The sequence below is a fragment of the Dermacentor variabilis genome, chromosome 1 (genome assembly GCF_050947875.1).
Source record: "Dermacentor variabilis isolate Ectoservices chromosome 1, ASM5094787v1, whole genome shotgun sequence".
NCBI lineage: Eukaryota > Metazoa > Arthropoda > Arachnida > Ixodida > Ixodidae > Dermacentor > Dermacentor variabilis.
In genome coordinates, this window is record NC_134568.1 from 143305221 (window position 1) to 143323442 (window position 18222).

The 18222-nt window shown below is 48.6% G+C and overlaps 1 protein-coding gene across 4 annotated transcripts in view; it reads left to right on the top strand.

Annotated features, from left to right (window-relative positions):
* Positions 1–18222, top strand: part of LOC142585764 (PH and SEC7 domain-containing protein 1-like) — a 472093-nt gene that overhangs the window by 214980 nt on the left and 238891 nt on the right. For 2 of the 4 annotated variants that reach the window (XM_075696783.1, XM_075696756.1), the window contains exon 2: positions 8607–8673. The exons of 1 other annotated variant lie outside the window; for it this stretch is intronic. In XM_075696783.1, the coding sequence (XP_075552898.1) occupies positions 8607–8673 (67 nt within the window). Of the gene's footprint in view, positions 1–8087; positions 8148–8606; positions 8674–18222 lie in introns of those variants that run through there. One more of the 4 variants, XM_075696764.1, reaches the window with a different exon arrangement.

Here is an 18222-nt window from a genome sequence, read left to right on the forward strand (position 1 = left end):
TAGTAGGAGCAGCAGTCTTGTGAACGCGCACGCATAAGTGCACGGCTCACCGTAGCGAAAGTGCTTCCCAAGGAGTGTGAGCGCGAAGCCCAGGCCCAGTTAGAAGCGGTGCGTAACCGACCGGCTCTAAAAAAAAAATCTACTCACTGGTCAGGTTTCCTCGTTCCCCTTCTGCGCCTTCATATCTTACTGGTGCGTGTGCATTTCTCCGAGCGTCGCGACGTAGTGCGTCCTGCTCCCGTTGCGAGTATACATCGTTAATTGCTTCCGTGCTGCACCCACTCCTCACGTTGGCAGGCAGCGTCGGTGGGCGCGCTCGCTGCATGTGTGCTGTCTTGTTTCGGCGGGTACGCGGGGGACCACAGAGCGCGCGCGTGTGCGTACGGATTCCGTTTCTCGCGGAACTTATTTCGAGGCGCTGCTAGCATTTGCCTCTTCAGGGCGTGCGTCTCTTGCGCGCGCCGAAGCCTTGTACGCGTTTCATTTTATTAAATGCGAATAGGCCAGATAGGCTTGTGATAGTACTTTTGGAGTGTAAGAAGGCATGTGAACCCGGGCTACTTGAAGGGCTATAATGCGGCGATGGTTATAAGTATAGTATGAAGTTTGTGCCTTAAGGGGGATGCTTTAATGCTTGCCAGTCGTATTCATTGCATATGACTAAAAATGTTTGTGCCGAACACTGCAGTCTTGACATTCCGCTGCTTATTCGGCGGTGCAACTTCAACCATCGGTGCCGTAATCGTCACAACCTGTTTCCTCACGCGTTCTTCCTCGTTTGCTCTGCTTGCAAACAGCGAGTTCTTAGAGAATCGCAACATTTGGTGAGGTGCACATCGCATATTTTGCCTTGACATAATCCAGGAGCGCGATGATGCGAGCACACCTGCCTCAGCGTGTCAAGGTTCGTCCGTCCATGCGCCAAGCTCAGTCTGGAACTCCAGCGCACGCATCGCGTATACCTCGCACTATGTTGCCACGTTATTGTGAAACAGAGTAATCGACCTGCGAACTTTCTGGAGGCGTTTGCGCTGCCCTCCAAAAAGAGATTAACTTTCTCCCCCGTATACTGCGGCTTGAGGCTTTTCGCTAGCCGGCTACCAGCCTGGCGCAGCTGTCACCGTGCCTGTTCTCCCACGCAGGCACGTTGAGCGCGCGGCGGAGGTGCACCACCGAAAACGTGTCCACTCTGTGCCGACGGCGGCGCAATAAGACCGCTGCTGTCTGCATGTGTGCACGGTGAGGGAGCAGCTGTGGTGGCAGCGTTTGTGGATAAAATTTTGTTACTCACCCGAGCAATAACTGAGAGAGGGCCTCCTCCCCTTATTGACGCGGTGTGCTCGCCGCTGCTCCGCGGGACGGTGCGCGATATCTGAAGGAAGGAAAGTGGCGCGAGAAGCTGCGCCACGTCCTCGTAATATACTGGTTTCCCCATAGAGAACCTCGAAGGTGCGCTCCGCCGCGGAAATCGATCCCCCGAGAGTCCGGCTGCGATCTTCCCGGGATAAAACAAGATGTGTCATCTTTTCCATGGTTTGCTTGCAGACTTCAGCGCCCTCCTTTTCGTCTCTGCAGCGATGCGGAGAGGGCGTGTTGCCACGATTCCTTCTCGGAAGAGCGCCAACAGTGATTCTTTTCGGACGCTCCGCCCGCGAGCTGCTATAAATACGTTTCTTTCGCGGGGGCGTGCCTCTGGACTCGGTTCAACTCTGCGCACCGGATGCGAACAGTTCTGTTCTAAGCTGAGCAACCGAAGTTGTGCTATCGCCTATGCTATTGACACGTACAAAGACGGGTTTGCAACCGTTCCGGACTCGTATATCATCAAGTTGAGTGATACACCATGCTGTGCGGTGACTCCTGAAGCAAGCCGTAAAATTCGCCTACTACTCGTGATTGTTTAGAGCACTTCCCGTTGTACGAACTTTTTAATTTTATTGCGATAGCAATTATATGAACACGCCAGGCGCATTTTCCCTGTCGGCGTCGCCGTGATGTTCCGTATAAACTCTAAGGGCGATAACGCCATCGCCGCGCACCGTATGCTGTATGTGCCAGTGAAAGCACGCAAATGTGAAAGCGCGCCAGATGGAAACGATTGCGGCTCCCTCTGGCGTGCGTGAAGGCGGAAAGGGCCGAGCAAACGCGGCGTCTTTAGTCGTGCGAAAGGCTGTGGGGGATGGGGGGAGGTATGAGGGGGGCGGCTTTGCGCGCCGACAGCAACTGCGTATTTCACGGCCGGGCGCAAGAGGAACTGACGATCGCTGCTCAATCTTGGGAGCGATAGGGAGGAAAGCGGGGAGGCAGCGCGGGAGGGAGGGGGGCGTCTACTCCGCTAGCAACTGCGTACTTTGCGAGCCGTATCCTCGAAAGTGATCTGCAGACGACTCATGCCTTTCTACGTGCTGTTTTCTCGCCGCTCAGTTTGAGTTGAAGCGATAGACGGCACGAAGGTCACTTCGCTCGCTGCTGCTGCAGCGCCTCCTCACGTCAGCGTTTTGACTGCGAGTGTCCGGGGTCGTCAGGCGTGATGTGTTCATGTTTTTTTTTTTGTACGCAATGACAGCATGCTTGTTAATTCAGTTAGTAAGCGAATGTTTCAAAGTTTATACGGCCAATAAAACTACTATCCTCACTTCGTAAAGTTGTCTACAAATTTGCTATCTTAATGGATGCTTCTCCTTTCGGGCGAAACCGACTTTTTTTAAGCATTGTTTGCCTCTGCTAATGTAGGGGTGTACCTAATAAGTCCGTATCGCTTGTGGAAGGATTTCCCCGAGTGCCACGAATCATCTGCTCTAACCTCGGGAACCTTTGGCGTGTCGTATACCACGCCGTTTCAGTATACCTACGTTTTCGCCTAAGGGGTGCTTTCTCATGTAAGTGCGCAAATCTAGCACTGACGGTTCGATCCCCCCCTTGAGATACGTTGCGGGACCATGTGAAATGTCTCCTACCATGGTATACAGGGCCTTATTTCGTGGCTTTAACTGGCCAAGGGACTATAAGAGCTGGGAAGCGTCGCACGTTTGACAAGCATTGCCACCTGCCTCATCGAGTGCCGCGAACTTGCTCGAAAGTGAGTTGCCTCCAAGCTATCAGCGTGCTATACTATCACCGTGCACGTGGTGAGTAGAGAGCGACTGGCTTTTCAGCGGGCGCAGTCGCATGTAGCCACACATTCGAGCGGGGCATCGCGTAATTATTCGGAGGGGCAGTATAGTCAGGGTCGGCGGCCGAGGCTCTCTCCCGCGGCGAACTGCTCGTTACTAGGAAAGTAGGTGCCGAGTATGTTAGAGAGAAAACACGACTCGGTACCGCTACTTGAAAAAAACAAAAAGTGCCTGGCGGCCTCGGGCTCTTGGCCTGTGTGTGGCATTAAAAACTGAGTGCTGTCGTGCCCCGACTTTATTTTGCCGCCGCCGGCCAAACGAATGCACCAGTCGGTGTGCCCGCCCGCTTGCAGCTACCGCGGGCCCGCGTCCGCTTTCTTATCGGCACTTTCCGGTGCTCTGGCCTCGCGACGCCCGGTCCACTATTTATGAATATGGCATGCGTACGCTGCAAGCCGCTTGGTCACGGGTGACAGCTACCTGTCCCCGCAGGATGCAGTAGGTGTATAAATTCTCAGCGCGAGACCTTAGGGCTTTCAACTGTAAGTATCGCACGGGGCTGCAGTAAAGTTCACGCACCAGCTTTGTCAGGCGCAATTTTTGATGCGTCAAATTCAGTCCGCTTTACTTTCATTTGTTCTTTAGATTTCCTAGTTAATTGTAGCGTTTACTTCATGAAGCGAGGTATTTTATTTGAGCTCAGCGTTATCGATAATTCTAAACACTGCGGCCTGTTGGACATTTATTGCAAAGCACTTTTATGTTGCGCACCCGAAAGTAGGATACGCGGTCGCTGCTTTCAGTTTTACTTTGTTTTTGGCGGAATAGTTTCTCCCGTTTGACGCGTACACTGGGAACTTGGGACGCTTGGGACATAAACACACATAATATATATATATAGTATTGTGGGGTTTTACGTGCCAGAACCACGCTGTGATTATGAGGCACGTCGTAGTGAGGAACTCCGGACAGTTGGACCACCTGGGCCGGTATTTTGTAGCGATGCCTTTACCGAGTCTATGCCTTTTCAGGCTTTTCGCGCTTGGCACTGGTCAGAGCGACGGTCTGCCCACATTATCAACGCGATCAGGCGGCCGTGTGCGTTGGATGATAAGAATAGCATAAAATAAGGCATAAGGCATCGCTACAAAATAGCGGCCTTGGGTTCTTTAACGTACACCTAAATCTAAGTACTATGGTGTTCTTGCATTTCGCCCCATCGAAATGCGACCGCCGTGACCTGGATTCGATCGTGACAATATATTATACATATATATAGTAGAGAGAGAGAGTTTCGACTACCCAAAACCGGGTCCGATCGATCGGTTCCCTTCGTTGTCGTTCATTACATACTGTCGGAGTTGTGGTCGTAGGGAGGACCTGGCTCTTCGTTTGGAACTAGGCGTGCAAGGTTTATTTACATATTAGCATTAAAACAAGAGATACATTCGACAGTCTGGCGTGACTCCCAAATGGACCACGCAAGACGAAGCATACAGCACCCCAGCACACAGCTCCAAGCACACTGCTTCTCGAGCACGAGCACACCCTAGCAGCCGACAAACTGCTGCTTAAAAAGCCTCTGTCCTCCCTAGATCCCTAGGGGAGGGAAAACTCCTGTCCAACTTTAGTCCAATCGGACCGTCTAAAGCCCCTACATCCACGCGCCACCGCCGCTTTCTTAAGTAGCGACAACCTTTGTTGTGCGCCGCATTTTCCCCTCACACCAAATCCGGTTCCGGTATTTCCGGTTCCGGCATTTCCGGTTTAAAAATTTCCGGTTCCGGCGTTTCCACTTCCTGGACTTGCGCTGCGGGAATTTCCGCGTTGACTGCCGTTGGACGATGGTGAGACGCCCGCGCGTGCTTAGCAGAGCTGTGACAGTCACCATAAGAAGAATTCAAAGGGGACAAGCTGTGTATTCCGCTGAAGTAGTAGTTCGCGGTCGCTGTTTTCCAAATGCACGAAAAACAGCAGTGGTATCCAAGCGCCTAGGCACTACGTTCTACTGTACGTTGTCGCTCGTGCCACAATCCGTTGCAGGTTGACGCGAAGCAGCGAACACGAGCAGATCGCTGGTTACAGTAGGCGGTCGTTCTTGGATGGAATCACATTCACAGTTTCAACCGCAGCTCGTGCAATTAAAGCCTTTCCAGCGACGCGAAAGTGAACGCTAAAAAACAAAGCGTCACTTCCACTCGTAACAGGAAGCAGCAGCTACGTAAGTTCCGCTTGCCGCCGGAAGCTAAGGGGTGAGTGGGAGAGGAGCGTGGAGGAGGAGGGCAGGTTGGCGGTACTTAACCTGTTCGGCGGAAACGTGTATGGAGGGGCTTTAGGACCGTCCACAGTCGTTGGGGCGTAGTCGACCCGCCTTTTGAAGGGGAGGGCTCACACACTCACATACGCACTTTGGATTCCCAGAACCCGAGTTGAGCGGGTCCTCGTAGCCAGATGGTCACGCTTGCCCCAGCCGGCGCCTCTTAATTCTAGAGATTGCTTTCTCCGGTAGTCGCCACGATTGTCAGCAGACTGTGACGAATCCTAGGGCCCGAGGAAAAACGTACCGCAAAGCACCCTTTTGCTGCAAAGAGACCGTGAAGGCCACAGCAAATCAACCAACAATACACGGTCCGCCAAGCAGGGCCATCCCTGCTGCCGTCGCCGACTCTGCGAAGAAGGCGCATGGTGGATTAACGCTGCCGTGGTCTCCAATTCTCCGAAGGAAGTTCATGAGCAGTTAGCGCTGTCGTCTTCGCCGGTTCTCTGAAGGGCGCCACCACCGCGGGTCAATCGAAGCACCTGAATTCGGCTGAGATAGCTTTGCAGAGGAGTACCCTTGCAGGCCCATCGTAACAATACCCAGGGCAAGACTGCGAGTCGGCCTAGTTGGAACAGATTCATCTTGAAACTTATTGTGCGCAAACAAACAGGGACGAGCGCTTTCTAACAACTGGTTTTATTTTTGAAGAACCACCTGCTTAAATACCCACAGATCTGCGCGATCTAGTCAACAGAGCACGTCTATAGTACATATAACACTTGTGATAAAAAACAAAGACGTGGACCAAAGCCACCCGGTCAACATAAAAACAGCAAGGTGCATGAAACAACCACTTACGATAAAATTTGTTAAAGATGTGATGATAGAAGTGAATTTTCTTTATCCAACAATGAAACCGATGGATGGCTGATGCATGTTTCTTTTTGTTTTTCAATTCAGTGTGCTTCCACGATTTCCCTCGCGGTTTGATTCCTATTCCTATACAAAATGCTGGTGCTACTAAGACAGGGGGAGCAATCATGTTCTTGGCAATGCATTGCCAAATGCGTGCTAGGGCGACCTTTCAGACTATTCTTCGTCCCTGTTTGTTTGCGCACAATAAGTTTTAAGATGAGTACCCAGGGTTTCGTCTCCGGCAGCTTTTGATGCCTTCAGGTAGCACATGAAGTTTTATCACATGACACCTTGCGTCAGAAAGGATGTTCTACATCCGCCGCTAAGGCCGTGAGTGGTGACGCTGGCAAATACTCGATCCCAGAGGTAACTAGTACACATACATCAATACCAAAGAAAGAAGTGGATGGTCAAACGGCGCTGCGGTCGCTCATTTGGTAAGAGCATCGCACGCGTAATCTGAAGACGTGGGTTCGTGTCCCACTTTAGGCCAGTTTTTTTCATTTCTTTTCATCCTCTTTCAGTTCTCCGTATGTATAATTTCTACGTTTCATTCAAATGAACAAGTAATTGTCCACTATGCTCTCTTTGTTGTCATATTTTGTTGGCTTTATGTGGTTGTGACTTACTGAAACCGGACCGATCGGTTCCCCTTCTTTTAGTTTCCATATATTTCGAATTGCTTGTACTATAAATACATATATATAGCACAAACAATTCGAAGTTTCCACTATGTGGAAGATGGCTCCTCTTCATTGTAATAACGCTGTCGACAGTTCAGCATATATCAGACTTCTGCCACTGGGACCAACACACATTAGGGTAAAATACACATGAACACGGAAGCTGCAGCGCATGATCGCGAATCAAAACTAGCCTTACAGTCGTATTCTCATGCGTATATCAACGAAGTAACTTTCGCTGTAACCATTACTTAATGTTTCGTGTAATGGCTTTCTTCATGAATGCTTGAATGGTTGTCTAATTAAACGGAATGTAGAAATTAGGGGGAAAGACGACAAAGCAACGCGAGAGCGCTTTCGTATTTTTACTTCCAATAGGAAGGCAGCTGCGAAACGGGCATTGAAGTTTCAGATCACGGAGATATCTCTACATTTTTACTGTTATAAGAATGGATTTTATACATTACACATCATTATCCACAGTGTGGTTTGCAATCGGCTAGTTCAGTACATTTTTATTACAAGGGAAAGTTTCTATTATACGTTCATTATTTAGTGCGGTCGGCTAGAAAAAAAGATCAGTGGAACTTTCTCATGTCACACAAGAGAATACTTATTGCTTTAGTGTGATGGTGTGGGGTTTGCGGGCGCTTTGTTGTTAAAATTTGAAGGTGAGGGAGGCGCTGGAATAACTAATTCGGTAAGTGCGGGGTGGCCGAGGAGGGCTTGTGATGCGAGAAAAAGGCTCTAAAATTGGGACAGGCTGTCCACCTGTGGTCACAAAAGCGATTGTCCCTGCTTCGGACTGAGCATACATGCTGCTTGTCAAAACCAATCGCCCGCGACGGAGTTTTCGTTGATTGATGTCCGTCCTAGCGTCGCGAGACGTGGCTTCGCGTCAACGCTCAAGAGTTCGAGCGCCTGACGTCGGCTCACGATGGACACGGGATGCACTTTCCGTGGCTACGTGGCCTGACGTCGCCTCTTTGGTCCATCGTGGTTTCGCGGCTTCGAGCGTTCTTTCTTCTCCTTTCGTGATTTCACTTTCGTTTTTTATCTCTGTCCGTGAAGGAGTAGCTCACCCTCCGGGCAAAAAACCTCGGAGCGGGGCTTCTTCGGTCGACGCGCCGGCGCTGGACTCTGGTAGACGCAATCGTCGTCGCCGCCGGTCGCCGAGTAATGCAATTTGTCTTGAACCGTTGCTACTGGCCGCGATATGCCCTCGCTCGCTCGTTTTGTTTGCCTTTTTTCCCCCGCCTTTCATATGTTCACTTGTTAGTGTGCTTGTCCCTTGCAGTGCTGTCGTTACGCCATTTTTCTTGCGCCTTCGCCGGCATCTTCACCATACGCCACCGTCCAGACTAGCGTCGCAGATGGGTTCTCGCTGTCGTGCGAGGAAAACTTGAGCGTACTATACATAAGCGCGTCTGAGCTAAAGGCGCCACTGTCTGCTTTTCTGCTTTTTTTTTTTTTTCCCCTCTCGCTGTGCGCGCGTGTGGCTACTGTTGCTGGCCAAGTTTCGTTTCGGTCTTTTTTTTTTATGTTCGCGTTTTGAAAGTGTTATTGTTTTGGCCCCCACGGTTTGTTCGGCGTAAGTAACTTATGTCGGTCGTTCCCGCTGTCTCCCGTTTGCAGCTCGAAGCGGGCGACGTCATTGTCGAGGTCAACGACACCCCCGTGGTCAGCTTCACCACCAAAGAAGGTGAGTCGGATTGTGGCTTTTATTTGTGCCCTGGTCTTCGTTCTTTCCTGCGTTGCACTTCGGAAGTGGTATCATGGTTTAAAAGGTAGCGATGTCCTAGGAGCTGATTCTGAAGACGTTATAATAAAAAAGTAAGGAAATATAGGAATGTTTCGACGCTCGATAAGAGGTTTTGGCTGACCATGTATTGGCAGCAAGCTCTCCCTTCCGTTCGTTGAAGCGAGAGGTTGTTCCTTGCGTAGCATTTAGACGGCCTTTCGAGCTCGACCGAATAGTTTTGCTTTTGATCATCATTCCAAATGACCCGAAATTATCAGTAAAACATTGGAATAATGGCATTGTCTTGATGAATTGGGTTTGTGAAGTGGCGAAGTGCGTTATCAGCAATCATCTTGCTTTTTTGCAGAAAAGTAAGCAACAAGCACACACACACACACACACACACACACACTCAAAATAATGTGGTTGTTGTGCTTGTTTGTTTGTCGCGTTATACCATTTGTTTTATTTCCATTTTTGACAACTCCTCACCCTTCTCCTCCAACCCCTAAAAAAGAAATAAAGAGAATACCACTTTTCGCAAATACCGCAGTTCTGTCTCTTCACCGGGATTGTCCGCAAAGACGGAACTGCGCTATCTGCCAGAGGTTTGAAATCGTGCGCTGGAAATAGTGGAAATGAAGCAAGTGGTACAATATCAGTGCTCCTGTAAGCGTAAGTTGCGCCCGTTAATAAAAGCGACCTTACAGATTGCATTGCAAGCCGTGTGAATGCGAGCACCGTGAGGTTTTTTTTTTTTTTTTCTTCACTGGGGACCCATTCGACTTGCGGCTGATCGACCGGCTTTGGCCTACATTCCTTAGACTCCCATTCTTCAATCTCAATATCTCTTTCGTAGGGTAGATACGAGTGAATTATACAGGCCATTTTGCTTTCAGTAAATACATTTAATACGGAAACCTACAGCAGTTGACCTAAAATTATGCTGCCATTGTCTGGCTAATAAGAAAATTAATAATATAATAATTACGGGGCGGACGGAATATGTTTACCTTACAGAGCTGAAGACTGTCGTTATCCTTGTCGCAGGTTCCATCGCCGCAGTGGCTTAGCTGCTGCGTTTCGATAGAGAATGGAATGAAGAAAAAAAAAAGCTCGTATGTTAGATTTAGAGAGAGAGCGATGAAGGCAGGGAGGGGTTAACCAGATATTAGTCTCCAGTTTGCTACCCTACACTGGCGTTGGGAGATAGGAATAGAAAGAGGATATAGAGGAAAGGGTTAAAAAAGATGGACACACAGAGACACAGACACGAACGGCGTTCCAGTTAGAGACTTTCACAAAGGCCGGTAGATCGCAATAAACGCAGCAGCGCTTGCACGGATGTATTCTGTGACGTTAGGTCCTGTTGATGGTGCAGAATTCCTTCTTCCGATAGTGGCCGATCGCCCAGCTGGTTGAGTTCGTGGTGAAGGGATCCTCTCTGTGGACTGTACTGCGGGCAGTCGCACAAAATACGGCCAATGGATGCTTCATGGTCGCAGTGGTCACAGGTTGCGGTGTCGGCCGTCTCTATGCAGAACGCATAAGCTTTGGTAAAAGCAACGCCCAACCACAGTCGATACAGAAGCGTGGCGTTCCCACAGCGAAGCTTTGATGGGACTCGGAAGGCTTAATGTGGGATCAAGGGAGCGTAGTCGGGAATTCCTGAAATTTGGCTCATTACATTGCGTCATGGTGCACTGGCGAGCAAGCAGGCGCAGCTTCCGTGCTGCTTCAGTTCTAGAAAGCGGTGTAGGTACGTGGTGGTATTCAGTATGGGCTGAACGGGCAGCTTGATCGGCCCGTTCATTGCCGATAATCCCACAGTGACTTGGAAGCCATTGGACCTAATAAGTGATTATTTCATGGCCTGCATCACTTATATGGTGGATCGTCTCTGCAATCTGAAATACTAGCTGTTCGTGCGGTTCGCGTAGTAAAGGTGACAGTAGCGACTGCAGTGCCGCCTTTGAATCGCAGAAGATCGTCCACTTGTGGAGCGGTTCATCACCGATGCAATGAAGGGCGGTAAGGAGCGCTGCGAGCTCTGTTGCCGTCGACGCTGTCGCATGAGCCGTCTTAAATTTGATGGTTGTAACTTTCGCTGGCATCACAACTGCCACAGCGGAGCTGTTTAGAGGGACATATTCATCAGTGTAGATAAGCGTAGAGTCACGGTAGTTCTGGTGCAAAAGTAGTAACGTCAGCTATCTAAGGGCTGGTGATGATGGATCAGCTTTTTTCGTGATGCCATTTACTGTCAGGTTAATTTTTGGTTGAGCGAGGCACCATAGAGGAATCGAAGGTCTCGCAGCAGGAGTGAAACAAGCTGATAATGAATCACCATGTGCAGTTGTCGTTTGGCTGAAAGAAGTGTGCTGTCTGTCCGCTTGTAGAGAGGCTAGGTGGTGGCGAGGAGTCCTGACAAGATGCCTTTTTTTCATCTCATTTGATTACGGACCTAATTGAAGGGGTGTTACATAAGGGGTCGGTACATACATGAAAAATTGAAAGCCATATTTTTATTACAGTGCAAGGCAATTTGTTACGGTGTTCAAAAATGTGGAAGGACTGGTTATGACTGATTTCATTAGAAAGGGCGTTCCAGTCTGTCGCTGCATGAAAAAAAAAAGAGAATGAAGACGAAGAAGTGACGGTGCGCGTACGCGTGCGCGCCTTAATGTGGGTGGCCGCTGCGACTTGAGATGCGTGCCGGGGAGAGATTGTATGGTGACTTGTCGAGTGAGCTGGAAAAGAACTTGTGAAAAAATACAACAAAGACTAGCAATGCGGCGACGAGATGCAAGCTATGATAAACCAATTCTGTTTTCAGGGCCGATTTGCTGACGTCGTAAGAGTACTCCGAAGGAATAAATCTTGTAGCTCGATTTTGAGGCGATTCGAGTTGATTGATGAGATATACTTGACGCGGTTTCCGAATGGGGGATGCCTATTCTAATTTCGTCCTGACAAGAGTCTGATAGGCTAGTGATGTTACATTTCTTTGGGGCGTGGCGCAAAGCGCATTTCAGAAACCCCAGTGTTTTGTTAGATGAAATGATGTTCGTAAGGTGCGTTGCACAGGTTAAAGCACTACAAAGAGTTACTCCGAAATATTCGTAGGAAGGAACTAGTTCAAGGTTGGCGTCAGTGATTTCGTACGAGAAAACAAGTGGATTTCTACGGCGGTGGAAGGAGACAGTCTTACATTTGTTAGGGCTTAGTTCCATTAGCCAAAGGTTACACCATTCATGAACACTTCGAAGGTCGTTCTTAAGAGACGAAAACGCTCTTAATTTTACGTTAAATTACGCACTTGTCTGCAAACATATGGATGTTCGAAAGTACATGCATTGGTAGGTCATTAATGTGAATTAGAAATAGAAATGGACCAATGACGGACCCTTGAGGGACTGGACGCCTGAGGCCGCAGGGCTAGAGTTAGATGTTCGATTGTTGACAAAAACTGATTGTGAACGGTTGCTTAAAAATTATTTATTCCATTCTAAGCAGGGGCATAGCAGGAGGGGGGGGGGGGGTCTTATGACCGGGGCTTCAGCCCCACCCCGAAATTTTTCGTCCTGTCATGCACCGCCGACAAAAACAAACCCCCGCGCCGGAAATCATTCTGGATTTCGTAGAGAATGTATATTTGACGCTCGAAAAGACATTTCAGCGCGAACATTGCGAACTCTGGCTGGATTTAGCGGCAACGCCCATGCACCGAGAGTCACGTGACGCAAGGAGCTCCATCCGGGCACAAAGTTTCAAGGTCGTTTTGATGGCGAGCGGGCTCGTCGCGGTATATCGGGGAGGCCGCAGAATCTACGGAGTGCATGAATTTAAATTCGGAATCATTATGGGTATAGAGTTCTCATATACTTTTGGTGCGAAAGTTGCAATGAAATTCCCAAAGTCGTGCTTTTGATATTCCATTCCGGAACTTTGTGGGTTTAATGTTGTTATAAACATTTGACGCCAAGGTGCATTGACTTCTCTGAAGTCGTAGATCGGACCATACAACGAGGCAAGTGAAATCAACACACTATCAGACAAGTTGACAAAGCGCGCAGCTAGGTCCGATGAGACGAAGCGTTGTGGTGGTTCATTTGTGTCGTCATGTCACAGAAAAGAATATCAACATTTTTTTCACCTGCGCCAAAGCATCCATGTCAAGACACTAAAGCCAGCAAAGGTAATCACATTCTTACTTATTTTTTTGCTACTTTCACTTTTATTCGCGAGGACCCCCCACATTGAGCCTCTTCAATTTTCTTGTTCTCGCTACCCGCGTGCTGCTAGAGCCAGCCAGAGCGCATGCGTTTTTCTCGTGTTGCCCCGTCCACCGTGCGGCTACTTTTGTGGATTTGGACCTGGCAGAATTTTGGACGCTTTCTGGCTAGCAGACGAGAAAAAGAAACAATGGTCGCTCGCCGCCATCACTGTGGGGACTCGACGGATTGCAACGCGTTCGCTTGAGCGCAACCTCTCCGGAAAGTCTTGTCTCCCCGGTATAGGATGCCGAGCAGTATGCGTATGCTTCTCTGTGGACCAAATGTCTCACGTTTTCTTCGGTATTCTTTCGGTAGCCACATTATAGGGGCCCAAAGTAGGCGTTCGATTGCGGCAAACATGCTTTCTTGTGTGTGTGTGTGTGTGTGTGTGTGTGTGTGTGTGTGTGTGTGTGTGTGTGTGTGTGTGTGTGTGTGTGTGTGTGTGTGTGTGTGTGTGTGTGTGTGTGTGTGTGTGTGTGTGTGTGTGTGTGTGTTTCATTTCGGTGCCCCCGCCCCCACAAAAAAAGAAAGACATTGTTGTGGTGCAGCGGATTTTCGCATGGTGAAAGTTCGATTTTGTTCCTTCTTTTGCGGAAAGTAATGGCTCACGGGGTGCTTCAGTTCCCGGATACTCTTATTTTATTGCGATAGCAATAATATGGACACTGTGTGCAGGCGCATTCCTGCCGTCGCCGTCGTATTCCGTGTAAAGTCCAAGGGCGATAACATCGTGACCACGCGCCGCATGCTGTATGTGCGAGTGAAAGCGTAGGGGCGTGGTAGTGGCATAGTAGTGACATTGGTGAGCCGACGATGGTGACTCAGTCTTGTGTGCGCAAGGGAGAAAAGCGGAGAGGAAAAAAATTAAAAACATTAATTTATGGGGTCTTACGTGCCAAAACCACTTTCTGATTATGAAGCACGCCGTAGTGGAGGACTAATTTCGACCACCTGGGGTTCTTTAATGTGCACCTAAATCTAAGTACACGGGTGTTTTCGCATTTCGCCCCCATCGAAATGCGGCCGCCGTGGCCGGGATTCGATCCCGCGACCTCGGGCTCAGCAGCCCAACACAACACCATAGCCACTGAGAAACAGCTATAATGCCAGTCACTATTTTTGCAGCCAACTACTGCACACGTCTTCAATCCACATGATTCAATCCGGCACGATTGGAGCACAGTGCGTTCGCGAAAACTGAGTTGCATTTCCGACAGCTGAATGCACAGAAGCAAGGTGGAAGCGGTAGTGATTTCGTATTCGTGCGCTGTCGCTGAGGCTACGTGCCGCGCGCTGCCGAAAGCGCCATCTCCTTTCTCTAGGACAAACTGCTCCGTGAAAAGGGTCAATAGATGTCGGGTGGAACTGCGCGCCTGTAAAGTCCACGCGCCTGCTCTGAGCAGGCGGAATCAAGAGAAAAGTCAACTGCCCCCACCTCCACCCTTTTCCGCACAGTAAGCTCGGCAACATGGGGCGTTTGAGTTGTATTCGATTGTAGTCTTAAAGTTTATAACCTAAATATATACTATGCTCGCGTATTTCACATTTGTTTATAATTCGATATTTGTTTACTAATTCGCGCAAATTGTGTCCGCGAAAGCACATCAATCATCTGCGCAAGCAGCATTTTCGTAGCAGCATTGGAGATGCAAATCTTGACGAAATTTAGGTAGCGTGAAAGAAAAACTGCTTTCTTTCATGTCTTTTTTCAAAAAAGAAATACGAAAAATTTTTGAGGAAAAAAGAAAGGCGATTGGCGCACAGAGCTATAAAAAAAAAACGACACGTTTATTTCTCTTAACAATGAAAAGACTGTAACTGTTAACATTAATGCATCTCAAAAGTTCTAGCAGAGCTTTAGGGTTCAAAATCTAGGCACTTGATTTCACGTCAAAGCATTGACTTCACATGAAAGAGTCAAGATCGACATTTGTATCAATCTGTGACCGATTCATCTCCGCTTGATGTGTCAACGCTTCGCCCTGCAGCTGACGAAGCCTTCTGGAAATTGTCGTTCGAGTGCTCCTACGACAGCTTTTGCACGCCATCCTCTGCGAGCCTGTTGCGTGGCTTGGTATGCACATTTCCAAAACCGGACCAGTTTCTTTCACATGTCGTAGAAGAAGGAGGGGGGGGGGGGCGGATCTGCCATACGCGACAGGCGAGGGGGCTCAAGGGTTGCTTGAAGCAAAGTCCTTGCCACCACGTGGATGGTTCCAGGTGCTTCGCAGACTCCCAAACCCCTTCTTTTGACCAAGTTTTATATACGTCAAAAGGAGTCGCATCGCAATGAAGCTGTTTTCTTTTCTTCAATTTTATCCTGGTTGAAAAGAAAACGAAAAAAAAAAAACCATTTTCCCGAGATTTTTTTTTTTCACCCGCTTACGTCCCTAAGTAGCATAACGTTATTTAAGTTACTGATGCTTTAACTTGGAAGGCTTTGTATAAATATTGAGGTACTTACTTGCTCATGGAAGCATAGAACGACAGAAAGCTGAGCTAGTTGGTAAGGATTCGTTATGCGAAAATGAGGTGAGGTGAGAGGTGAGTTTGGTGTCTTCTTTCTTTTTTCGCCTCACTGCTCCCTTCAGTTGATAGTCGGCGTTCGTGTTGTCCACTTCTCTACTCTTGTGTCCTGTCTGCACGCCTCACCTCTTTTTTGCATAATCAAGGAAGCAGTTTACTTATGTCGTGAAAAATATTAGCTGTGTGAAATTTATTCCTGGAAATTGTGTAGATCTGGCCCAAATGTAGGCAGTTGCAATACCGTGTCTAATTCTGGTATGCAGGATGTTCCGCGTAACTTTAGCCAAACATTAAGGATATGCAAATGCCACGTAGCCGGACAGAACTAAGGTAATGTTTGCCGTTGCTTGGAGATACGCAGATCATTTTTTTTTGCATTCTACCTAATTACATAATTTGTCTTAATCAATCAAGTTCTCAAAAATTTTAATTAGATGAAAAGTGTCAATGAGAAAAATTCTAGAGCAACATGAAAAATATAAAACTCCTGTTACAGCTTTCTGTTGCTCAGTACGTGCTACATAAAAGTGTTTTTCCTAGCTTGAAAGAAGTCCACAAATGCACGCAAAATTGCCGCGAGACTGGCAGCTCGGGGCACTTTGCGCGCATTTGTGGGCTTCTTTCAAGCTAGGAAAAACACACTTGTATGTAGCACGTATTGAGCAACAGATAGCTGCAACAGGAGCTTTTTTTTTTTTTCTTCATGTTGGTCTAGAATTTTTCTCATTGACACTTTTCGTCTAAATATAATTTTTGAGAAGTTCATTAAGACTAATTATGTAATTAGGTAGAATGCAAAAAAAGTTACCTGCGTGTCCAAGCGACGGCAAACAACATTACCTTAGTTCTGTCCGGCTACGTGGAATTTGCATAACCTTAATGTTTGACTAAAGTTACGTGGGACACCCTGTATATACTTCTGTGACATTAGATTTTTCTTTTTTTTTTTTTTTGAGTTAGTTGTAAGTTTGATGTTGAGCCCCCTGAATTCGGAGCTGTGCCCGTATACACAAAAAATTGTTACGCTGGAATTGTTCGTGGGAGGAAATTCCAACCGGTCCTGATCCTGTAGATATTAGTGAAGGCTGCCGTGCCAAGCTGTGGCAAAGATAACTTACGGATGGAAAGTTTAGTGAATTCGCCCCCTTGTCCCTTTTGCAGAAGTTTCTTGAACCGCAGGCGTGACTTACTGTGCGTTCGCACATTCACAATAAACGGCTCGCTCCTAAATTCTTATGAATGGTTTCGCTCTATTATACACTCGGGTAATTCCAATTGTAAAAACTACTCAAACGCGGGCGCTTCGCTCGTTTGTATACGTCTCGCAACATTTCGTTATTTTGTTCGAGAGAGCCGTATAGCGCTTCTATACGCGTGCATCACGGTCGTGCGTGATTAGCGTAAGCAGTGTTTGGAATTATTTTAGTTGGGCTTAAGTTAAGGTGATTGATTTAAATACCCGATCCCCACCTAAATATCCGGTTTCGGCACTGTTAAGTTTCTTCTCATCTGGTAATCTCATCTCATCTGGTAATCAATACGCACTGGTGCCACAGATCTTGCTACCGCAATCACTTATTAGGCTCATTGCTCTTGCTTCAAAGTTCGATTAAACGTTCTCTCTGTTGGGCTTCCCGAGGCAAATCGCCTCATTGCATTTACAACCTGTTCCGGCCTCGTGGCCTCCTTCGATCTGCTCGTTTTCTCTTGGTTCTGTCCCGGCCTCACCACAAATGGCGTTGCCTTTCTTTTACGACACTTGTTATGCACAACGCAGCCTGCCGCAAATAGCGGCCCAGTGGATGCGTCCGCTCAACCGGGGAGCACGCACCGCGACGGCGTCGATCCGCAAACGCGGTAGTCCCTACGATGACGCGAGGCCTTCGCCGTTCCCGCGCCTCCTCGTCGACGTCTCGTGTCTTCACGCGCCGCTGGAAGCTCTCTCCCAAAGACTGTGTTCCGTCCTTGGCTCCGCCTGCAGTGCCTGCCGGACGCTTTGAGTCAGCCCGCAGTGCGCGCCTGGCGTTTGCTTGCGCGCGAGAATGGTGGATCCACACGACGGACGAAATCCGTCTTTTTCGCGACGGACGGCGCATCACGTGACCACGCGTCACCGATTTGTGCCGTTCGCACGTCGTCCGCGACCCCCACGGACAGAAAATGCCGAGCTATTTTTCGCATCCGGATTTTGGGGGTCGAATGCTGCGGATTTAGCCTAGTAGCTCCACAGTCTGGCAACAAGCGCGGCTTTGGGATCTTTAACAGCTTCATCGCTGCTGACGCGCGACTCGCACTAGAGCGACTGAAATGAACCTGAACGACGGGGCAACTTTGTTATTCTTACATCTCGTGGAGCAGTTCCCCGCGTTGTGGGACATGACTTTCACCGATTACGCGGACACGAAAGCGTAACAAGACCTCTTTCGATGAAACAAGCGCCCGTCATCATCCGATTCGGACAAAACAGCCATTGCGGCCCCCCCCCCCCCGTCGTTCCCTTTCGGTCTTCATTTTCATTCAGAGTAAAGAACATATATGACAAAATCTTTGTTTCACCGATGGCGCCATCTAGAATGAGTAGAAACAAGCAATCATATTAACTTACGGTCACTGAGATCCGCTCGGGCCGCCGCAACATCTTCGAGGCCATGTTCAGCCAATACAGCCACTCGTTAAGCCTACACGCCGAGAATCTGAGTATCTCTTT